Below are 23,998 nucleotides of genomic sequence, written 5' to 3'. Positions count from 1 at the left end.
AATTGTAATGTTTATTTACGTGCTAACCATAAAACAATTTAAAATCTAAATATGGCTGTGGAAAAATAAATAGAATCTCACTGTACTTTTAGAATAAAAAATGATTATAAATGTTTTTATTCCACTATACTCATTTTATGGATAAAACTGAAACCCAGAAGAGTAGGGTTTAAATCCATGCCTAAGGTCCTATAGCTTGCGATTCGAGACCAGCATTTTTTACTGCGCTCTATAAAAACAATACTCGTCTTGCATCAAACAGACTCTTCTTACATCCTGGAAACATTTTCAATCACTAGACTTACTTTTTCCATAATATCACTGTAAAAAGAAAAAAAAGCAATAACAGAAAAGCTTTTGCAGCATCGCTATAAAAAGAAAAGAAGCAGTAACAGAAAAGCTTTTTAAATGTGTTATATAATAAGGCAACAAGATATAGTCAAGCGCGGTGGTGCACACCTGTAATCCCAGCTACCGAGGAGGCTGAGCTGGAGGCTCACAAGCTTAAGATGAGCCCAGGAAACTTGGCAAGACTTGCCTCGAAAAATCTCTTAAGGGAAGCCGGGCGTGGTGGCGCACGCTTGTAATTCCCGTGCTTGGGAGGTGGAGACAGGAGGAACGCGTAGGTTCGAAGCCAGCCGTACTGGCTTAAGAGACCCTGTTTCCAAATAAAAAGTAAAAAGAGAGGTCTGGGAGTGCAGCCCGGAGGTATAAGGGTTTCCAGGAACCCCAGGACCACCCCCCAAAAAAAACCCAAAACAAACAAACCCAAACCTTAAGGGATCAGGATGTAATTCAATGGTAAACACTTGCCTAGCACGCATGAGGCCCTGGGTTTAATCCTGTGCACCACAAAAAAAAACATAATGCAAGATATTAAAGCCGGGTGTGGTGATGCACCCTTATAATCTCAGTACTTGGGAGGCTGAGACGGGAGGATCGTGCAGGTTCGAAGCCAGCCTCAGCTACTTAGTGAGGTTCTCAGCAACTTAGTGAGACCGTTTCCAAATAAAATATAAAATAGGTCTGGGAGTGTAGCCCGGAGGTAGAAAGCCCCTAGGTTCCATCCCCAGTACCACGTAAAAGAAAAAACAAAAAGAAGATTTTATTACACAGAAATCTCGTTTCCAAAATCAACACATGGGAAGCTCTCCTATGACAGTGCCATTTTCTCTTTCCAGCTGAAACAAATATTTTGCTTGTGTCATGGCCCAGGAAAAGGAGCTGGAACCAGGAAGTTGGGGTTTTAACTCTGATTCTGCCACTAACAAGCTCGTCCCCCTACTTGCCTCAGGAGGTTAAAAGGTCAAGTTATCACAAAACTAGAATACACGGCATTCAAAGTAAGAAGCTTTAAACAAATGTATAATATTTTAAATTTTTGATATTTTGAAAATCCTAGGCACTTCAAGTATTTGTTAGCCTGAAAAGTTGGGTTTTTGTTGTTGTTTTCCGGTAGCGGGAATCGAACCCAGGGGCATTCTACCTCCTCCGAGCTATACCCGTAGCCCTATTTTTTATTCTTTATTTTGGAATAGGGTCTCACTGAATTGCAAAGGGCCTCACTACGAAGCTGAGGCTGGCCTCGAACCTGTGATCCTCCTGTTTTAGCCTCCCAAGTACTGGGATTACAAGCATGTGCCACCATGCCACCACCTGGTGACTGAAAAGTTTTAAATAATATTTTTGGCCGGGCATGGTGGTACACGCTTGTAATCCCTGTGCTTGGGAGGCCGAGACAGGAGGATCCCGCTGGCTTAAGAGACCCTGTTTCCAAAAATAAAAAAATAAAAAATAGGTCTGGGAGTGTAGCCCAGAGGTAGAAGGGCTTCCAGGAACCCCAGTACCACCAAAATAATAAATAAATAAATAAATAAATAAATATTTTTGCTTATAAACGAAACAAAATCAGAAAAAAAGTAATTAAGCCCAAAGACAGAACACTGATGCTCTAACCTTTTCTTTTACCAGATATTCAATTTTTCATTCTGCTTTAGCAAGCGTTAAACTTCATTCAATTCCAGTAACTCCATATAAAAACAAGAAACTAGCTGGGCATGATGGGGCACTATTGAAAACCCAGTATTTGGGAGGCTGAGACAGGAGGATCGCGCAGGTTCAAAGCCAGCCTCAGCTACCTAGTGAGGCTCTCAGCAACTTAGTGAGACCCTGTTCCCAAATAAAATATAAAATAGGTCTGGGAGTGTAGCCCAGAGGTATTAAGTCCCTGGGTTCTATCCTCGGTACCACACACAAAAAAGAAGTTTGCTGCATTGTATGAACCCTTGACATGAGAGCCTCCCATTTTACCTGCAGGTAATAAAAGGGTGAGAAGATGGGAATTTACAATAGAAATGATAAATAGAAATTGATCATATGAATTTATAAATATAGTTATATATGAATATAAAATAAATATAAGTGAGGCCCTGTTTCAAAATTAAAAAGACTAAAAAAATAGGGCCAGGGGTATAGCTCAGAGGTACAATGTCCCTGGGTTCCATCCCTAGTACCTAAAAAAAAATATATATATATATATATACATATATATATAATAAATTAATAACAAATTAGGCTGGGCATGGTGGCACACTCTTATAATCCTCGCCCTTGGGAGGCGGAGACAGGATGGCGCAGGTTCGAAGCTACCTTCGCTGGCTTAAGAGACCCTGTTTCCAAATAAAAGTACAAAATAGGTCTGGGAGTGTAGCCCAGAGGTTTCCAGCAAAAATAAAGTAAATAAATAAATAAAATTAATTAATAACAAATTATACATAGAAAAACATCTTTATGATTATGATTCCACTATCACACTAATAGAAAACTGAACTGAGAAGGTCTAATGCAGTTAATTTTTTAAACTTATGGGTGATTTTTGTTCTGTTTTGTTTTTGCGGGTCTGGGGATGGAACCCAGAGGCATTCTACCTCTGAGCTACACCCCCAGCCCTATTTTTTATTCTTTATTTTGAAACAGGGTCTGAGTTGCAAAGGTCCTCACTAAGTAGCTGAGCCTGGCCGCGAACTGCGGTCCTCCTGTCTCAGCCTCCCTAATGCTGGGATTACAAGGATGCACCACCATCCCCGGCTAATCTGAATCTTAAACTGTAACAGAGGGACTGCTTTTAAGACTCAGAAATCCTGGAACACTTGTTACTAAAGTGACAAGCCAGGAAGCCCCCTGCATGATTTCCAGAAAATAATTTCTCAACTAATTTAACGTAGAGAAACAAATCCATGTCTAAACTATTTTTCTGATCTTATTTGGGGACTACCCCATAGTATCTTAGGCCAGGATAAAGCTTCAAAAAGCTTATTGTTCACTAAGTTAAAAAATAGAAAATAGGAAGACAGGAGTGGTGGCACGCTTGTAATCCCAGCATTTAGGAGTCTGAGACCAAAGGATTGTGGTTTGCGGCAAGCCTCAGCTACTTAGTGAGGCCCTTTACAACTCAGTGATACCCAGTTTCAAAATAATGAATAAAAAATAGGGCAGGGGGTGTAACTCGGAGGACAAATGTCCCTGGGTTCCATCCCCAGATCCACCCCCCCAAAAAACACCCCAGAAAATATATATAACCAAGCATGGTGGAACATACTTGAAATCCCAGTACTTTGAAGGCTGAGACAGAGGATTGCAGATTGAAGGACAGCCTCAGCAACTAGAGAAACTTTCATTAATCTAGTGAGACCCTGTTTCAAAATAAAAATAGAGTGCCGGGCGTGGTGGCGCACACTTGTAATCTCAGCATTCGGGAGGTTGAGGCAAGAGGATCGCGGTTCGCGGACCGCCTCAGCTACTTAGTGAGGCCCTCTGCAACTCAGTGAGACCCTGTTTCAAAGTAAAGAATAAAAAATAGGGCTGGGGGTGTAGCTGGGAAGTAGAATGCCCCCTGGGTTCCATCTCCAGTACTGCAAAAAATAAAATATGGCTGAGGTATAGCTCAGAGATAGAATGCCCCTGTGCTCAATCCCCAGTGACACACACACACACACACACACACACACACACACACACGTAATTAATTCAGATATTGCTAAATATCTTAAGATAATTAGGATAATTAAGATATTTAGCAATATCTAGAAATTTTGATATTTAGAAATAATTAAGATACTCTAAAGTTTCTGATTTTTTTGGTTTTTTTTTCATCATGAGTAAGTAAAAATAAAAACAGGCACTATGTTGAGAAATAAATAACTTACACGTAAAAGACTGTAGACGTTCATAAATTCACTCACCCTGCAGGAGAGATGCGATGAAGGCTGTCGCCACGCTGCTGGAGCACAGAAGTATGGAATGGTCGAGGTTATACTTTCCTTCTGGAATCCAGCCCAGGATAATTGCTGCCACCGCTGCTAGAAAACCGACGACTGTTGCCTGGACCTAGAAAGTTTTTACAAAAGCCAACTGAATTAGTAATTTTAAAAACATTTTAGCTGGACGTGGTAGCTCGCGCCCGCATTCCCAGTACTTGGGAGGCTGAGACAGAAGGAACTCTGGGTTGAAGCCAGTCCCAGCAACTTAGCAAGACACTGTGTGTGTGTGTGTGTGTGTGTGTGTGTGTGTGTGTGTGTGTGTTACTGGGGGTGGAACCCAGGGGCTTTTCTACCTCCAGGCTATACTCCCAGACCTATTTTATACTTTTTTTGGAAACAGGGTCTCACTAAGTTGCTGAGAGCCTACGTAGCTGAGGCTGGCTTCAAACCTGTGCGATCCTCCTGTCTCAGCCTCCCAAGCACTGGTATCACATGTGTGCGCTACCACGCCCGGCTAAGACACTATTTTAAAATAAAAAATGAAATAAGGCTGGAGGTGTAGCCTGGAGGTAAAAGGCCCCTAAGTTCCATCCCCATTACCACCAAAAATTTAAAAAGTAAGAACACTTTAAATTTTGTTATGAAAATATTCACAAAAAGTCTCAAGAAAGTATTGTAGTTGGTAATTGAATTGTATTACCTTTTTTGTATGTGTGTGGTACTGGAGATTGAACCCAGAGACATTCTGCTTCTGAGCTGAGTATTTCTTATTTTGAAACATCGTCTCATTGCTGGGCAAGGTGACACTAATTTGTAATCCCAGTACTTGGGAGGCTGAAACGGGAGGATGGTAGGTTCACATCCAGCCTCAGCTACTTAGTGAGGCCTTCTGCAACTCAGTGAGACCTTGTTTCAAAATAAAAAATAGGGCTGGGGGTATAGCTTGGAGGTAGAATGCCCCTGGGTTCAATCCCTAGTACTGCAAAAAAAAAAAAAAAAAAAAAAGAAAAAAAAGAAAGAAAAGAAAAGAAAAGAAGAAAAGAAAAAAGAAACATGGTCTCACTAAGTTGCTGAGGGTCTTGCTAAATTTCTGAGGCTGGCCTTGAACCTCCAACCCTCCTGTCTCAGTCTCCCAAGTACTGGGATTACAGCTGCATATCTGGCAAGCTATATTATCTTTTAAAGAAGCCACTATATTTTAGTTTTAATGTTCTCTAAAACAATGGGCTTCCAAGTGTCCTGATCTGGTTGGTGGCAACAGGTGTAGAATGGGGTTCAGGAGTTTTGGTGGTGAAATTCACAGATCATCTAAAGCTGAAAAATGCAGTTTATTCCTTAAACTGATAAGTATCCAATAAAAAATTTGAAGTATGACTATAGGCAGTGTTGATAAAAGACTGGATTTATTTATTTATTTACTTATTTATTTATTTTACTGATACTAGAGATTGAACTTAGGGGCATCCTACCTCTGAGCTATCCTCCCAGTCCTTCAAAAAGAAATTTTATTTCGAAATAGGGTCTAAGTTCTTGAGAGTCTCGCTAAATTGCTGAGGCTATCCTCAAACCTGAGATCCTCCTGTTTCAGCCTCCCAAGCACTGGAATTATAGGTGTATGCCATCTCTTTAGACTTGAGACTATATAATCAAGTGAGTTTTATTATAATTTTAATTTAATTTTACTTGTAATCAGGAGTTTAACTCCCGGCTCTACCATTTATTTTGTGACAAGTTATTTAAATCCACTGATTCTACTACATAGTTATTTGGATTCTACAATAGGCAACATACTATGCTTACTATTGGGCTATAGCCATGGTCAAAATATATTTCATCTCAGTGGGCAGAGCGAGCTAGAAATTAAAAAATAACTTCGCAAAGAGTCACGATCATAGTGAATGCTATAAACACTTGAGTTCTTAATCTGTAAAATGATAATAATATCAAGCTTTGAGATCTAAATTACATCACTATATGAAGTGTTTCCAGTGGAGCTGACACAAAAGCAACACTCATAAAAACCACAACTAAGAGGCGCACTGACCGTCAGCTCTTAGATACCAGAATTGTAAGAACTGGAAGGGGGAAAAAAAGAAAACACCTGAGGGACTCATTTACCCCAGCCATTCTTAACGCCGCTTATGTCAAGGACCCTTTGACAACCTGGTAACAACTCTGTGGAACAAAGATCCTTTCTTTCTGGGCAAACACAGAAGCATTCAACATTTTGGGTGGAATTTCTGGGCATTCGCAGCGTCTCGGATGCCAACCCAGGAGATGGAATCGAGGGCTGTGAGTCAAGTTCCCGAAGCAGTGGCCCCTGTGGTTTGGTGAGTTAACCAGGTCTAGCGCCCAGGGCCAGATTCCGGCCCCGTGAGCTTTGATTACAGCTGCTGCAGCCGTCAGCCGCAGACTCGGAGCTGACACTCCAGGCTTAGGCACTACCGTGACGATGGCACTTAGAACATTTCAGCATGTTCGTGCTGGCTGGAAAATCACATAAAAGATGTTAAAGCAGTTAAATTAATGACTAGGGCATATTGTAGCCCTGTGAATCCAAATCTTCTCTAGGCTGCACCGATGCCAAAGCTGGGGAGCCTACTACAGACGTCGTGGTGCATGTGCCTGGGGTGTACACATACAAACATCTATTCTTTCTTTTTTTCTTTTCACTTGGTACTAGGGGTTGAACCCAGGGGCAGTCTACCTCCAAGATATACCCTCAGACTTTTCAAATTTTGTTTGGAAACAAGGTCTCCCTAGGGTGCCAAGAGTCTCTGTCTGTCGCTGAGGCCGCTCTCAAACCTGTGATCCTCCTGTCTGATAAGTTGGGTCCTGCACTCGTGGGACTTTGTGTCACATGACCTCTGCAGGGCAAGGGAGGGGCCGAAACCCCCGCGAGAACTGGGCGTTCCCACGAGTAAAACCCCCATCTCGCGAGATGCATGCCTTTAAAAGGAGAGTCCGCGTCCTCTAGCTTCGGACAGGCGCGCGGGCCCCACGGTGCCTCGCCCTGATCCCCGGGAGAGCCGTGCCATTAAAACTTTACATGGCGGGGCACGCCAGATGGGGCCCGGGTCGCGGGACTCTGGGCCCCAGGCAGAACTGCGCATAGCATGCCAGACCCCTGGAGAAACCAGGCCCAGTAAGACGCTGGGTTCTGGGCAGGGGTCGCGCGCAGCGCACAAAAGCCGGGGCCTGGGTCGCGGGACCCTGGGCCCCGGGCCGAACTGCGCGTAGCACGCCAGACCCCTGGAGAAACCAGGCCCAGTAAGACGCTGGGTTCTGGGCGGGGGTCGCGGGCGGGGCACGCCAGATGGGGCCCGGGTCGCGGGACTCTGGGCCCCTGCCGAACTGCGCGTAGCACGCCAGACCCCTGGAGAAACAAGGCCCAGTAAGACGCTGGGTTCTGGGCGGGGGTCGCGGGCTGGGCACGCCAGATGGGGCCCGGGTCGCGGGACTCTGGGCCCCAGGCCGAACTGCGAGTAGCACGCCAGACCCCTGGAGAAACAAGGCCCAGTAAGAAGCTGGGTTCTGGGCGGGGGTCGAGCACAGGGCACGCCAGCTGGGGCCCGGATCGCGGGACTCTGGGTCCCGGCCGAACTGTGAGTAGCACGCCAGACCCCTGGAGAAACCGGGCCCAGAACAGAAAAAGATAAAGAAAAATATCGGAGAGGTGGTAAGAAAGCCGTTATGGATGCCAGGACACTGGAGATGCAGACAAAACTTATCTAAATGCACTGGAACTTATGGAAAAATTCGCTGTGAAAGAGGACTGCTATTTCTCTATATTGTTAAGAATCTCAGCCATCACATATAAGGAGAGAGTTTAGCGGAGACCAAGGAGAAATGCGGTGTTGAAAGAGTTCTTCGCGATGGTGGTAGAGACTTGTATTCAGGAGAAGCAGAAACCGGATCTTACCAACTTTATTTTTTTGGAGAAATTACACCAAATGTCGAATGCTACCATCACGCATGCTTAGGAACACTGGACAACATTCAGAGTGGAAAAAGAGCCTGGGAAGGATTTGAAACGGTGGAGAGAGTGGCAATGCCAGTGGCCAATATTCGGGGGAGGCAGAGATCTGATACATTACAACTGGAACCTTTGAAATACTAACCACAGAGACAGTGATCGGAACCTGCTGAGGGGTTAGGCGGGCGCCGGAGCCAGTGGCCGACATCGGAGCTTGCCGTGAGGCAGGGCCACTACTGAGGCCTCCGTGGCCGGGATTGGAACCTGCAGAGGGGTTAGACCGATGCTGGGGCCAGCGAGGCCGGCATTGGAGCCTGCCATGATGCAAGGCTTGTGCTAGGGCCTCCGAGGTCGGGTCCGGAACTTGCTGAGGGGTTAGGCCGGTGCTGGGGTCAGCGAGGCTGGCATCGGAGCCTGCTGTGAGGCAAGGCCAGTGTTGGGGCCCCCGAGGACGGGACCGGAACCTGCTGAGGGGTTAGGCCGGTGCTGGGGCCAGCGAAGCTGGCATCAGAGCCTGCCATGAGGCAAGGCCGGTACTTGGGCCTCCGAGGCCAGGATAAGAGCCTGCCAAGGGGTTAGGCCGCTGCTGGGGCCAGCGAGGCCGGCATCGGAGCCTGCCTTGAGGCAAGGCCGGTACTGGGGCCTCTGAGGCCGGGATCGGAGCCTGCCGAGGGGTTAGGCCGCTGCTGGGGCCAGTGAGGCCGGCATCGGAGCCTGCCGTGAGGCAAGGCCGGTACTGGGGCCTCCGAGGCCAGGATAAGAGCCTGCTGAGGGGTTAGGCCGGTGCTGGGGCCAGCGAGGCCGGCATCGGAGCCTGCCTTGAGGCAAGGCCGGTACTGGGGCCTCGAGGCCAGGATAAGAGCCTGCCGAGGGGTTAGGCCGGTGCTGGGGCCAGCGAGGCCGGCATCGGAGCCTGCCGTGAGGCAAGGCCGGTACTGGGGCCTCCGAGGCCAGGATAAGAGCCTGCCGAGGGGTTAGGCCAGTGCTGGGGCCAGTGAGGCCGGCATCGGAGCCTGCCTTGAGGCAAGGCCGGTACTGGGGCCTCTAGGCCAGGATAAGAGCCTGCCGAGGGGTTAGGCCGGTGCTGGGGCCAGCGAGGCCGGCATCGGAGCCTGCCGTGAGGCAAGGCCAGTACTGGGGCCTCCGTGGCCAGGATAAGAGCTTGCCGAGGGGTTAGACCGGTGCAGGGGCCAACGAGGCCGGCAGCGGAGCCTGCCGTGAGGCATGACCAGTGCTGGGGCCTCCGAGGCCGGGATCGGAGCATGCCGAGGGGTTAGGCCGGTGCTGGGGCCAGCGAGGCCGGCATCGGAGCCTGCCGTGAGGCAAGGCCAGTACTGGGGCCTCCGAGGCCAGGATAAGAGCCTGCCAAGGGGTTAGGCCGGTGCTGGGGCCAGCGAGGCCGGCATCGGAGCCTGTCTTGAGGCATGACCAGTGCTGGGGCCTCCGAGGCCGGGATCGGAGCCTGCCGAGGGGTTAGGCCGGTGCTGGGGCAGCGAGGCTGGCATCGGAGCCTGCCGTGAGGCAAGGCCGGTACTGGGGCCTCCGAGGCCAGGACAAGAGCTTGCCGAGGGGTTAGGCCGGTGTTGGGCCAGCGAGGCCGGCATCGGAGCCTGCCTTGAGGCAAGGCTGGTACTGGGGCCTCTGAGGCTGGGATCGGAGCCTGCCGAGGGGTTAGGCCGCTGCTGGGGCCAGTGAGGCCGGCATCGGAGCCTGCCGTGAGGCAAGGCCGGTACTGGGGCCTCCGAGGCCAGGATAAGAGCCTGCTGAGGGGTTAGGCCGGTGCTGGGGCCAGCGAGGCCGGCATCGGAGCCTGCCTTGAGGCAAGGCCGGTACTGGGGCCTCGAGGCCAGGATAAGAGCCTGCCGAGGGGTTAGGCCGGTGCTGGGGCCAGCGAGGCCGGCATCGGAGCCTGCCGTGAGGCAAGGCCGGTACTGGGGCCTCCGAGGCCAGGATAAGAGCCTGCCGAGGGGTTAGGCCAGTGCTGGGGCCAGTGAGGCCGGCATCGGAGCCTGCCTTGAGGCAAGGCCGGTACTGGGGCCTCTAGGCCAGGATAAGAGCCTGCCGAGGGGTTAGGCCGGTGCTGGGGCCAGCGAGGCCGGCATCGGAGCCTGCCGTGAGGCAAGGCCAGTACTGGGGCCTCCGAGGCCAGGATAAGAGCTTGCCGAGGGGTTAGACCGGTGCAGGGGCCAACGAGGCCGGCAGCGGAGCCTGCCGTGAGGCATGACCAGTGCTGGGGCCTCCGAGGCCGGGATCGGAGCATGCCGAGGGGTTAGGCCGGTGCTGGGGCCAGCGAGGCCGGCATCGGAGCCTGCCGTGAGGCAAGGCCAGTACTGGGGCCTTCGAGGCCAGGATAAGAGCCTGCCAAGGGGTTAGGCCGGTGCTGGGGCCAGCGAGGCCGGCATCGGAGCCTGCCTTGAGGCATGACCAGTGCTGGGGCCTCCGAGGCCGGGATCGGAGCCTGCCGAGGGGTTAGGCCGGTGCTGGGGCAGCGAGGCCGGCATCGGAGCCTGCCGTGAGGCAAGGCCGGTACTGGGGCCTCCGAGGCCAGGACAAGAGCTTGCCGAGGGGTTAGGCCGGTGTTGGGCCAGCGAGGCCGGCATCGGAGCCTGCCTTGAGGCAAGGCTGGTACTGGGGCCTCTGAGGCTGGGATCGGAGCCTGCCGAGGGGTTAGGCCGCTGCTGGGGCCAGTGAGGCCGGCATCGGAGCCTGCCGTGAGGCAAGGCCGGTACTGGGGCCTCCGAGGCCAGGATAAGAGCCTGCCGAGGGGTTAGGCCAGTGCTGGGGCCAGTGAGGCCGGCATCGGAGCCTGCCTTGAGGCAAGGCCGGTACTGGGGCCTCTAGGCCAGGATAAGAGCATGCCGAGGGGTTAGGCCGGTGCTGGGGCCAGCGAGGCCGGCATCGGAGCCTGCCGTGAGGCAAGGCCGGTACTGGGGCCTCCGAGGCCAGGATAAGAGCTTGCCGAGGGGTTAGGCCGGTGCAGGGGCCAACGAGGCCGGCAGCGGAGCCTGCCGTGAGGCATGACCAGTGCTGGGGCCTCCGAGGCCGGGATCGGAGCATGCCGAGGGGTTAGGCCAGTGCTGGGGCCAGCGAGGCCGGCATCGGAGCCTGCCGTGAGGCAAGGCCAATACTGGGGCCTCCGAGGCCAGGATAAGAGCCTGCCAAGGGGTTAGGCCGGTGCTGGGGCCAGCGAGGCCGGCATCGGAGCCTGCCTTGAGGCATGACCAGTGCTGGGGCCTCCGAGGCCGGGATCGGAGCCTGCCGAGGGGTTAGGCCGGTGCTGGGGCCAGCGAGGCCGGCATCGGAGCCTGCCGTGAGGCAAGGCCTGTACTGGGGCCTCCGAGGCCAGGACAAGAGCTTGCCGAGGGGTTAGGCCGGTGCTGGGGCCAGCGAGGCCGGCATCGGAGCCTGCCTTGAGGCAAGGCCGGTACTGGGGCCTCTGAGGCCGGGATCGGAGCCTGCCGAGGGGTTAGGCCGCTGCTGGGGCCAGTGAGGCCGGCATCGGAGCCTGCCGTGAGGCAAGGCCGGTACTGGGGCCTCCGAGGCCAGGATAAGAGCCTGCTGAGGGGTTAGGCCGGTGCTGGGGCCAGCGAGGCCGGCATCGGAGCCTGCCATGAGGCAAGGCCGGTACTGGGGCCTCAAGGCCAGGATAAGAGCCTGCCGAGGGGTTAGGCCGGTGCTGGGGCCAGCGAGGCCGGCATCGGAGCCTGCCATGAGGCAAGGCCGGTACTGGGGCCTCCGAGGCCAGAATAAGAGCTTGCCGAGAGGTTAGGCCGGTGTTGAGGCCAACGAGGCCGGCAGCGGAGCCTGCCGTGAGGCATGACCAGTCCTGGGGCCTCCGAGGCCGGGATCGGAGCATGCCGAGGGGTTAGGCCGGTGCTGGGGCCAGCGAGGCCGGCATCGGAGCCTGCCGTGAGGCAAGGCCGGTACTGGGGCCTCCGAGGCCAGGATAAGAGCCTGCCAAGGGGCTAGGCCGGTGCTGGGGCCAGCGAGGCCGGCATCGGAGCCTGCCTTGAGGCATGACCAGTGCTGGGGCCTCCGAGGCCGGGATCGGAGCCTGCCGAGGGGTTAGGCCGCTGCTGGGGCCAGCGAGGCCGGCATCGGAGCCTGCCGTGAGGCAAGGCCGGTACTGGGGCCTCTGAGGCCAGGATAAGAGCCTGCCGAGGGGTTAGGCCGGTGCTGGGGCCAGCGAGGCCGGCATCGGAGCCTGCCGTGAGGCAAGGCCGGTACTGGGGCCTCTGAGGCCAGGATAAGAGCCTGTCAAGGGGTTAGGCCGGTGCTGGGGCCAGTGAGGCCGGCATCGGAGCCTGCCGTGAGGCATCTCCAGTGTTGGGGCCTCCGAGGCCGGGATTGGAATCCTGCCAAGGGGTTAGACCGGTGCAGGGGCCAATGGCCAGCATCGGAGCCTGGCGTGAGGCAAGTTCACTCCTGCGGCCTCCAAGGTCGGGACCAAAGCCAGGTTAGGGGTTTGACCGGTTCAGGGGCCAGCGAGACCAGAACTGGGTCCTCCCATGAGGCAAGGCCGCTGCGTGAGCCAGCGAGGTCTGGATCAGTCCACTGAGTAGCCAGGCCACTACTGGGACCATCAAGAGTGGGATCGGTACTTGCAACGCAGCATGCACAGAGAAATATCGCAGAAAATATAAATCAGACGCTTCTCTTAATCAGCAATAACTAGGAGGAAAAGGGCAACAGGAAGAGGTTGAGCTATAGAAAGGGCCCTATAGTGAAGCAACTAATGTGATCAATCAGAGGGTATGTAATACTGGAGGACGGAGCCTCTTTAAAATGCAGGAGGTACATAAACAAATGTATCAAAGTAAATCACCAAAGAAGTGTGGGATGGAGGGAGGGGGAGGGAATGGGACGGGGGCTGGAGGAGGGCTAATTGGATGATGTGTGCTTGTATATCCTCTCAAGTCTTGTACTCCAATGTGATTGATATATGACTACAATGCACCAATTTAAAAAATAAATTAATTAAAAAAATAATAAAATAAAATAAAATAAAATAAAATAAAAAAAAAAAAATAAAAAAAATAAAAAAAAAAAAAAAATAAAACTTTACATGCCACGTGTACCGGACCTCTCTCGTGTTTTTCACACTCCGCCGTACTCACTTATTTTTTATTTTATTCGCATTATTTTTTATTTTACTTATCACTGTCTCCACCTCCCAAGCGTGGGGATTACAAGCACGTGTCACCAGGCCCGGCTAAATAATATTCCTTAAAACATCAAATTAGGCCAGGCATGATGGTATACACTATAGTCCCAGCTACTCAGGAGGCTGAGGCCTGAGGGCAACAGTGCAAGACTAGGTCTCAAAATAAAACAAAAACAAAACAAACTAGATAAATAATAACTGCATGCTTGTAATCCCAGTACTTGGGAGGCTGAGACAGGAGGATCATGGGTTCACAGCCAGCCTCAACTACTTCATGAGGCCCTCCACAACTTAGTCAAACCCTGTATCAAAAAAAATTTAAAAAGAGCCGGGCGTGGTGGCGCACGCTTGTAATTTCCGCGCTTGGGAGGCGGAGACAGGAGGATCGCGCAGGTTCGAAGCCAGCCACGCGCGCTGGCTTAGGAGACCCTGTTTCCAAATAAAAAAATATATAAAATAGGTCTAGGAGTGTAGCCCGTAGGTAGAAGGGCTTCCAGGAACCCCAGTACCACCAAAACAAACAAACAAAAAAGAATAAAAAATAGGGCTGTGGGGGTAGCTTGGAGGTAGAATGCCCCTTGCTTCAATCCCCAGTACTGTAAACAACAACAATGAAGTGTTAAATATTTACTTGCACACATATTAACACACATTCTAGCTCATGACACAGCTACTATACAAAATATGTTTAACTTTCATATTTTGTTCATATTTGGAAAACCGGATCCATTTCTAGAGAAACTAACTTTTGGAGGTTGTGAGCACCCACTGATTCCATCACTTTTTGAAGTGATTAAATTATTGCTTTGGTGTCTCCTGAAACAAACGATAGACTTCATAGCTCCCAAGAGAGGAAACACGCCAGACCTATAATAAGTCTGTGCAGCACTTACCTGCTTTAAAGCCAAGTTGCCAATTATTAGGTTCCACTTTTCAATGGGTGAGTCCATCTTTCCAATATTTACCTGTTAAGGTGGACAGATTCACATATTATTGAATAATTGATACGCTGTTTACTTTGTTTAAATGGTTTATTAAACCTAAAATACAAAATTCTCAGTAAATCTGATAACTATATGTTGCACTTGCATATAATTCTGAACTCACTACCAGTCTTGAAGCTAACAAGTGGCTTGGCTGAGATTCTTAGGGAAAAAATAATTTTATTTAACTATTTTATGAGAATTAATAGGCCAGTTAGTATCATCAATAGATTTTTATAACTAATATCATCAGGTATGTTAACATGCCACAGACAGTGTACTGAAGCCAAATATAAACACTGTCTAACTTTGAGGCAGTAGCATTTAATTCCATATTATAAAATGTATGTAATCTGAAGAATTATTGACCAAAACACCAAGATAGATATAAACAAATCAGTCAAATGTAAATAATTCATATTTGAGTTAATGACTAAAATTGTTAGCAGCCAAAATTCACTTAGTTCACAAATAAATTTTGATCACGTACCTCAACTATTACAAAGTATACACCTTCCTGCTAAATGAAAGAATAATCTCCAAGATAATTCGCATATTCAACTTCTCTGTGAGCTAGGTCCTATTTCTCAGCTACTTGGTATTCAAAAAACATACACTCAGATCTGCCAAGTTTCTTTAATGCAGTCATTTGGAAAACAGCAATCATTAATTAAAATCCTACATTGAGCTGTATTTCAACTATTCATCATCTGTTCATGGAAGATTTTCAAATGTTAAAAAAAAAAATCTATAGTTGAGTAGTTAAGGAGAGAGGTAGATAAGGGTTATTATTTCTGGGTAGTTTTAACCACAACCAGTCTAGAATTTAGCTCACTGGCTTCAGCTCAGCGGGCTCAGTGCCACATCAACATTTTATCAATTTGGAAAACAGGTTCTCTTCTGCAATCTCATGCTGGACTTTAGTCTCCACGTTATCTGGCAAATACAAATATTAAAATTTCTCAGTGTTTCAACAGAACTCTTCAGGCAATCTTTATACATTTCTTTACTAAACCTGGAAACCTTAAATTGTTGACGAAATTTTTGCTTGTTGGTCTAACAAGCTGGGCCTTCTTTCAAGTGAGTTCAAAGGGTGGGGGATGTTTAAAGAGTGAACCTGTGTCTGGTTTATTTTTTAATTTTTTAATTTTTTGCAGTACTGGGGTTGGAACCCAGGGGCATTCTACCTCCGAGCCACATCCGCAGTCTTATTTTTTTTTATCCTTTATTTTGAAACAGGGTCTCACTGAGTTGCAAAGGGCCTCATTAAGTAGTAGCTGAGGCCGTCCTCGAACCGCGATCCTTTTCAGCCTCCCAAATGCTGGTATTACAAGTGTGCGCCACCACGCCTGGCTTGTGTCTGGTTTAGAGTAGAAGAAACAAGCACGAGAGAAAGTGGTGGTGTTTTTAAGAACTCTTTATAGGTAGCCATCTAAGATGCTCGCGTGAAGAAGCATCAGACGTCAACGCGCCGGGGTGGCTCAGTGAACATGGAGAGGGACGTGTCTCAGGGCATTGGAGGAGCTCAAGGAAGGGCCCATGATAGAGTGCGTGCTGTGTGACTCAGGTATGCTACAGTGCCAGGTTCACTTGGTACCCAAGCTTTCCGGCTCCTTCTAAGGCCTGGCATGACATTTCTCAAGATCCCTGACCCCCACAACAGCCTCTGGTTACAGTCCTCCCACCACGGGAACGTTTCCCAAATTTGAAGGTACAAGTTAAACAGAGGCCACTACTCAGAGGCCACGGTCAGCCATGGCAAGCACACAGACCTCTCTGCTGCAGGCTTTCCCCCTTTCAGCTGTTTCTCTGATTCTCCTACCACAGATCTTTGCTTCAACTTTCTCTTACTTGTGTAAGCCCAAATTCCTCTCTTAATACAGAACCGAGGCTCTGTTTTCTGGATCAAACCCAGACTGATAATACAATTGTACACTATTTAATTAATCTGTTTCATAAATGATGAAGATCACATTTTCTTTTCTTTCTTTTTTATTTTCTGCAGTACTAGGGATAAAATTCATGGGCATTCTACCTCCAAGCTACACGCCCAGCCTTATTTTTTATTCTTTATTTTGAACAGGGTCTCACTGAGCTGTAAAGGGCCTCACTGTTGTAAAGACTATCCTTGAACCACGATCCTCCTGTCTCAGCCTCCCAAATGCTGGGATTACAAGTGTGCACCACCACGCCTAGCTGAGATCACACTTTCTAAGCCCCATCGAAATGGGCTTGAAGTCTTTGGATTTCGAAGTCTCTGAGTCTGCAATCTTTTTGCTCTAACATAAAATAATAAATAGCAAATTAAATGTATGATATATAGTCAAAGCAAAGAGTAGACACACTCATAAAAACTTTTAATAAAGCATGGATTTTTAGAGAAAAGATTAAAAAAATTAAAAGAAATGTTGGCGCAAACTTGCCTTTTGGGGGAAAACAGGTATGGTAAAGGCATGCATTAAGGCCTGGGTGGGGAATGGCCGGACACAAAAAACTGACTTTGTTGCCTCCTCCAACTCGTAAAACCTGCACCAAGAATGGGGCTGCCCCACCCTGCCGCCCAGTGGCTTGAGGATACTATGAGCCATTCAAGCACCTTCTGAAGTGGAGAAGGAGTAGGGGTGTTGAGTCTAAAGGCCTTTGAAAGATCTACTGGGTTTTTTTGTTTTGTTTTGTTTTCGTAGTCCTGGGGATGGAACCCAGGGGCCTCTACCTCCAGGCTATACCCCTAACCTATTTCATATTTTATTTTGAAACAGGGTCTCACTAAGTTACTGAGAACCTCACTAAGTAGCTGAGGCTGGCTTCGAACTGTGTGATGCTCCTGTCTCAGCCTCCTAAGTACCAGGATTACAAGCGTGCGCCACCATGCCCGGCTTGAAAGATTTACTTTGATTAGTTGACCTGAAGAAGCTCAGCTGGAGAAACCAAGAACACGGAACGTGTTAGCGTACAGGAGGGCATGAGCTGGGGAGGACTTCGGTAAAGCCCGAGTTATTTACATTACGTGGATTATAATGTGAGACTATACTGCACCGATAAAAGATATAAAATAAATTACAAGTATCTTGAAGTAATTGAAAAATTGGCCAATATTTTCACAGAGCTACCAGCTAGTTCACATATTCTGATGTATTTAGTTCTTTATTCTTTGAACATATTTTCCTTTAGTAGTTGAAACACATTTATACCTGTTGTTGTTGTTTTGTGGTATTGGATTTTTTTTTTTTTTTTTTTTTTGCAGTACTGGGAATTGAACCCAGGGGCATTCTACCTCCAAGCTACATCCCCAGTCCTATTTTTTGTTCTTTCTTTATTTATTTTTATTTATTTATTTTTTTTTTTGGTGGTACTGGGGTTCCTGGAAGCCCTTTTACCTCCGGGCTACACTCCCAGACCTATTTTTACATTTTTATTTGGAAACAGGGTCTCCTAAGCCAGCACGCACGGCTGGCTTCAAACCTGCGCGATCCTCCTGTCTCTGCCTCCCAAGCGCAAGGATTACAAGCGTGCGCCACCACGCCCGGCTTTGTTCTTTATTTTGAAACAGGGTCTCATTAAGTTGCAGAGGGCCTCACTAAGTAGCTGAGGCTGGCTGCAAACCTGTCATCCCCTCCTGTCTCAGCCTCCCAAGTACTAGGATTACAAGCGTGCGCCACCATGTCCAATTATACCAGTTTTCTTTTTTTGAAGGACTATTATATTCAAGATCTGGACCCACTTTAAGTCACTTTTCATTGACTGAATATGAAATCATACTTTTCTTGAATTTGGATTATACTTCTCTTTCTTTCTCTATCTGATGATTTTTTGTGGAGGGAAAAAACAGACAATGTTTTATGTTATGTAATATGTTGTACTGCCTCTGGACACTGTTAATGATCTAATAATCGGGTTTTCCTTCTGAGCGGCAGTTAATTTGCCTAGACTAAAACTAGTGTGGAGCAGCTCCTCTTTTTGGTTCTTTCGGCTTTCAACTACTGCTTTGTAGCAGAGCCTTATGGGAATCTGTAGTTTATGGTCAGCCAAGGATTTGGGCAGAATTTAGAGCCAGATCTGGGGTGCTCACTCTGAAGTTCTCTTGCTTCTGAGAGTTCCACATGAACTTCTACCTGCTCTGTTAGTTCCAAGTTGGCAAGAGAAATTCCTGATCTTGATTGTGGTCATTGTTCCCTGGGTACATATTATACCTATATCAAAATGCACTAAATTATAGGCTTTAAAATTTATACAGTTTATTGGATGCCCATTATACCTTAATAAAGCTGCCAATCCTACTTTTTTTTTTACTTCGTATTACACATATTTCAATTTGCTATTTATTATGTTTTAGACTAAACATAAGTAGTCCTACTCCATAGAGCTATGACTAAGAACTGCTCTGCATAACTTAAGATACCTTACAAGCCGGGCGTGGTGGCGCATGCTTGTGATCCCCGCGCTCGGGAGGCTGAGACAGGAGGATCGCACAGGTTCAAAGCCAGCCTCAGCTACTTAGTGAGGCTCTCAGCAACTTAGTGAGACCCTGTTTCCAAATAATATATAAAAAAGGTCTGGGAGTATAGCCCGGAGGTAGAAAGTCTCTGGATTCTACCCCTAATACCACCAAAAAATAAAAATAATAAAACCCCAGTTTAGCCAGGTGTGGTGGGGCATGCTTGTAATCCCCGCACTTGGGAGGCTGAGACAGGAGGATGGCGCAGGTTCAAAGCCAGCCTCAGCTACTTAGTGAGGCTCTCAGCAACTTAGTGAGACCCTGTTTCCAAATAAAATATAAAAATGGGTCTGGGAGTATAGCCCGAAGGTAGAAAGCCTCTGGGTTCCACCCCCAGTACCACCAAAAAAAAAAAAAAAAAAAAAAAAAAGATACCTTACAATGTAGAATAGGAAATGAAATTCCATTTGTATCTAAAATCAAATTTCACACAAAAAATATAAAGTTAATAATTAAGCCAAATTTGGGAAATAATATTAAGATTGTAATTATATTTAACTTATGTCATAGTTACTAATATCATTACTTGTGATTAAATTTTTCTCTATCTCAGAATTTTGACAGTTTGGAGTGGAAGTCTACTATAAAATTATAAGGGGAAGGAGTTTTGTCTACTAATTCATAGTGTCCCACTACAGTGTAGAGATAATGAAGGTAAGGAATATTTTATATTTACTACTAACTCTCTAGGACACAGACCCATGTCGGCATACACCAAGGGCTCAAAAATATTTTTGAATTAATACATGTGGTGGAGTATTACAAAATAACTTCAAAGAACCAAGAGTTCTCTGAGAAAAGGTTGGAGGCCACAAAGCCCATTTTGCAGAATAGAAAAGTGCTAATTAAATTATGACAGGCAGCCGAGCACGGTGGCGCACGCTTGCAATCCCAGCAATCGGGAGGCTGAGACAGGAGGGTCGCAGGTTCACAGCCCACCTCAGCTACTTAGTGAGACCCTGTGCAATTTAGTGAGACCCTGTTTCAAAATATAAATAAATAAATAAATAGGGATAGGGCTTGTGTCGCTCAGAGGTAGAATGCCCCTGGATTCAAACTCTAGTAACACACACACACACACACACACACACACTTTCTAAGCTGGGATTCTCACCTCCCAAGTACTAGGAGGCGTGCACCGCCACACTCAGCTGGTTGTCATAGCTTAATGCCACAAGTCACTGTTTTTCCATCTACTAACTAGTTTCACCCACCCCTCTTGGGTCCAGAGAGAATTTCAAATGACTGCTTCTGGTTTCAACTCTGCAAGTCCAACAGCCGATTCTGCCCGCTGTCTCTGAAAATTAGTTCTAGACTCCAACAACTGCTTAATAATCTACTGCTATCGCCCTGATCCAGTACCATCTCTACCCTGCGTCAAAGCAGCAGACTCCCAACTGCACTCCCTGCTTCAGACCCTGGCCCCTGAGCCCCCACACTCTAACTTGATAGCCAAAAGAATCTGCTCAACACCTGTCAGAGCACAGCATTCTCTGGTTAAAACCCTTCGGTGCCGAAGCTGGGCGTGGTAGTGCACACTTGTAATCCCAGTAGTTGGAAGGCTGAGACAGGAGGATCGCAGGTTCAAATCCAGCCTCAGCAACTTAGTGAGGCTGTCAGTAACTTAGTGAGACCCAGTTTCCACATAATAAAATTAAAAGGGCTGAGGTGTATCTGGGAGGTAGAATGCCCCTGAGTTCAATCCCCAGTACCACACACATTAAAAAAAAAAAAAAAAAATTTAAAAGCCGGGCGTGGTGATGCACGCTTATAATCCCAGCATTCAGGAGGCTGTGACCAGAGGATTGCAGTTGGAAGACAGCCTCAGCTACTTAGAGAAGCCCTCCCTAACTTAGTGAGACCCTGTTTCAAAATAAAGAATAAAAAATAGGGCAGGGGTGTTCCTCAGATGTCGAATGCCCCTGGGTTCCATCCCCAGACCTACAAAAAAAAAAAAAAATTTAAAAGACCCCCCAGCGGCTTCCTAGGCTTCCTATCTCATACAGTAGCGGCGTCCTTACGTAGCCCCCAGGCCCGTTATCAGCTGGTCCCTGGATAGTTCTCCGGCCTCATCGCCTAGAATTTTCACCCTTGCTCCCTTGGGTCTTTCCTATGGGCCTCCAAAACTACTTTTCTAACAGTGGTTCTCAAACCTTTATGTCCATCAAAGTCACTGGGGGAGCTTTTTAGACACCAGACAGCTAGGCCGGGCGTGGTGGCGCACACTTGTAATCCCCGCGCTTGGGAGGCTGAGACGGGAGGATGGCACAGGTTGGAAGCCAGCCTCAGCTACTTAGTGAGGCTCTCAGCAACTTAGTGAGACCCTGTTTCCAAATAAAATATAAAATAGGTCTGGGAGTATAGCCCGGAGGTGGAAAGCCTCTGGGTTCCACCCCCAGTACCACTAATAATAATAATAATAATAATAATAATAATAATAACCCAGTACCACTAATAATAATAATAATAATAATAATAATAATAATAATAATACCACCAGATAGCTGAGCCCCCACTCTTACCCCCTACCCCAGCATTCTGATTCAGTGTTTTGGAGAACAAGGCTGAGAATTTGCATTTCTAATTTGTTGCCTCAGCTTTAAGAACCATCCAACCCAAGAATCACCCATCTAGCCAGTCACTAATGGCCTCTCTCTGGGCCGGGGCATAGCCTGGGTCATTCCTACTTCAGCCTCAAAGGCTCACCTGATACTTTCCTTCACTTTATGGCTGAAACATCTTATATTTTATCAGTGACAATTCTTTTTTTTTTCTTATGTCCTACTGGGAGTTGAATCCAGGGGTACTCTACCAAGGTACTTCCCCAGCCTTTTTAGTTTTTTTATTTTGAGACAGGATCTCACTAAGTTGCTGAGGCTGGTCTCAAAACTTGCAATCCTCCTGTCTCAGCCTCTCAAATACTGGGATCACAGGCATGTGCCACCTCACCTGGCTCAATGACAATTCTTAACCTCTGTTTTTTTGTTTGTTTGTTTGTTTGTTTATTTGTTTGTTTGTTTGAGTACTGGGGATAGAACCCAGGGGCACTATGCCTCCAAGCTACACTCCCAGCTACACTCCCAGCCCTATTTTTCAGTCATTTTATTTTTGAAACAGGGTCTCACTAAGTTGTGAAGGGCCTCACTAAGTAGCTGGGCTGTCCTCAAACCTGCAATCTCCTGTTCTGCCTCCCCAAAACTGGGATTACAAGCATGCGTCACCACGCCTAGTTTAACCTGTGTAACTCTTAACCTACATAAGGAAACTCCAGCCCTCCCTCCCCAAAGAAAGGCTCAATAGAAACCATAGTGATGAGTCGCCTCAATTTGCTAAGCTTCTTCTAACTTTGGAGTACCGCTCTTTTATATATAAGTAGAAAAATACATAGAGCCAGACATTGGAGGAAAACTAGTTTTAAAAACCATCAAGATTAGCCGGGTATAGTGGTGCACGCTTGTAATCCCCACGCTCGGGAGGCTGAGACAGGAGGATCGCGCAGGTTCGAAGCCAGCCTCAGCAACTTAGTGAGACCCTGTTTCCAAATAAATTGCAAAATAGGTCTGGGAGTGTAGCCCAAAGGTAGAAAGCCCCTGGGTTCCATCCCTGGCACCACAAAAAAAAAAAAAAATTAAGATTAAATTCACCTCTACTAGATTTAAGCTGGAGAATGCTGAAGAGCAACGCTTGCCGAAAATACTCCTTCAAGTAAGCTAGCCAGAATTTCACTTTTCCCGATAAAGCTATCAAGTTGCTTAAAAGCTCGCATGCTCAGCTGTATTTATCAGAACAAAGTTCATTTTCCAACAAGTGAAACTAAAGCCACCTTTGCCTCCCTTGCTAATCATTCCTGCTCCAGAAATCTTACCACTCTCGTTTTCCAAGGTTTCTTCTTTATCTTTTTTTTTTTTTTTTTTTTTTTTTGGTACTGGAGATGGAACCCAGGAACATTCTACCCCCAAGCTACACCCCAGCCCTTTTATTTATTTATTTATTTTATGAAACAGAGTTTTGCTGTATGACTGAGAATCTTGCCATTTCTGAGGCTGTCCTCAAACCTGCAATCCTCCTGTCTCAGCCTTCCAGGTACTGGGATTAGAGCCAAGTGCCACCAAGCCTTGCTCAAAATATTTCCTTTATTCTCCTCCACTGCCAAAAATGTCCTTTTTTTTTTTTTTGTGTGTGTGTGTGTGTGTGTGTGTGTGTGTGTGTGTGTGTGTTACTAGGGATTGAAAGCAGGGCATCCTACCTCTGAGCTACACCCAAAGCCCTGGGTTTTTTTATCCTTTCTTTTGAAACAGGGTCTCAACTAATTTGCAGAGAGCCTCACGAAATAACTGAGGCTGTCCACGAACATGACATCTTCCTGTCTCAGCCTCAAATCCTGGGATGACAAGTGTGTGCCACCACACCCAGCAACCTAGTAAGTACCTTGAACTGAGTACAACCTAGTTGATCCTCCAGTTCTCATAAGAAAATGAAAATAGGGGGAAAATGACAGGCAAAATATGTGTGTGATTTATTAAAACCTTAGTAAAGCTATATAAGATTTTTTTTCTTCATTCTTTTTTTTTCTTCTTTTTTCCCAGTAGTGGTGATTGAACCCAGGGGCATTATACTCCCGAGCTACACCCCTACTCCTACTTTTTATTCTTTTTTTTTTTTTTTTTTTTTTTTTTGCAGTGCTGGGGCTGGAACCCAGGGGCATTCTACCTCCGAGAGACACTCCCACCCCCATTATTTTATTCTTTATTTTGAAACAGGGTCTCACTGAGTTGCAAAGGACCTCACTAAGTAGCTGAGGCTGTTAGTGAACCACGATCCTCCTGTCTCCACTTCCCAAATGCTGGGATTACAAGCGTGTGCCACCACATCCGGCTTATTCTTTATTTTTGAAACAGGCTCTCACTAAGTTACTGAGGACCTCTAGTAGCTGAGGCTGGCCTCAAACCTAAAATCTTCCTGTCTTAGCATCCCAACATTACAACACCCCATTTGTTGTTGTTGTTGTTGTTTGCGGTACTGGGGGCAGAACCTAGAGGCATTGTACCTCTGAGCTACACTCCCAGACCTAGTTTTTAGTCTTTTTTTATTTTTTGAAACAGGGTCTCACTGAGTTGCGAA

At 47.6% G+C, this 23,998-nt stretch overlaps 1 protein-coding gene across 1 annotated transcript in view; it reads right to left on the bottom strand.

Moving 5' to 3' along the window:
* Positions 1-23,998, bottom strand: part of SLC41A2 (solute carrier family 41 member 2) — a gene marked incomplete at both ends in the record, with an annotated part of 113,291 nt that overhangs the window by 78,219 nt on the left and 11,074 nt on the right. Inside the window, 2 exons of the mRNA XM_080705140.1 lie at positions 4,242-4,386; positions 14,293-14,364. Coding sequence (XP_080561266.1) covers positions 4,242-4,386; positions 14,293-14,364 — 217 coding nt within the window. The remainder of the gene's footprint in view (positions 1-4,241; positions 4,387-14,292; positions 14,365-23,998) is intronic.

This window comes from Muscardinus avellanarius (genome assembly GCF_963383645.1).
Source record: "Muscardinus avellanarius genome assembly, chromosome: 11".
Taxonomy (NCBI): domain Eukaryota; kingdom Metazoa; phylum Chordata; class Mammalia; order Rodentia; family Gliridae; genus Muscardinus; species Muscardinus avellanarius.
The sequence above is the reverse complement of the archived record's forward strand: the minus strand, read 5'-3'. Positions and strand labels throughout refer to the sequence as shown.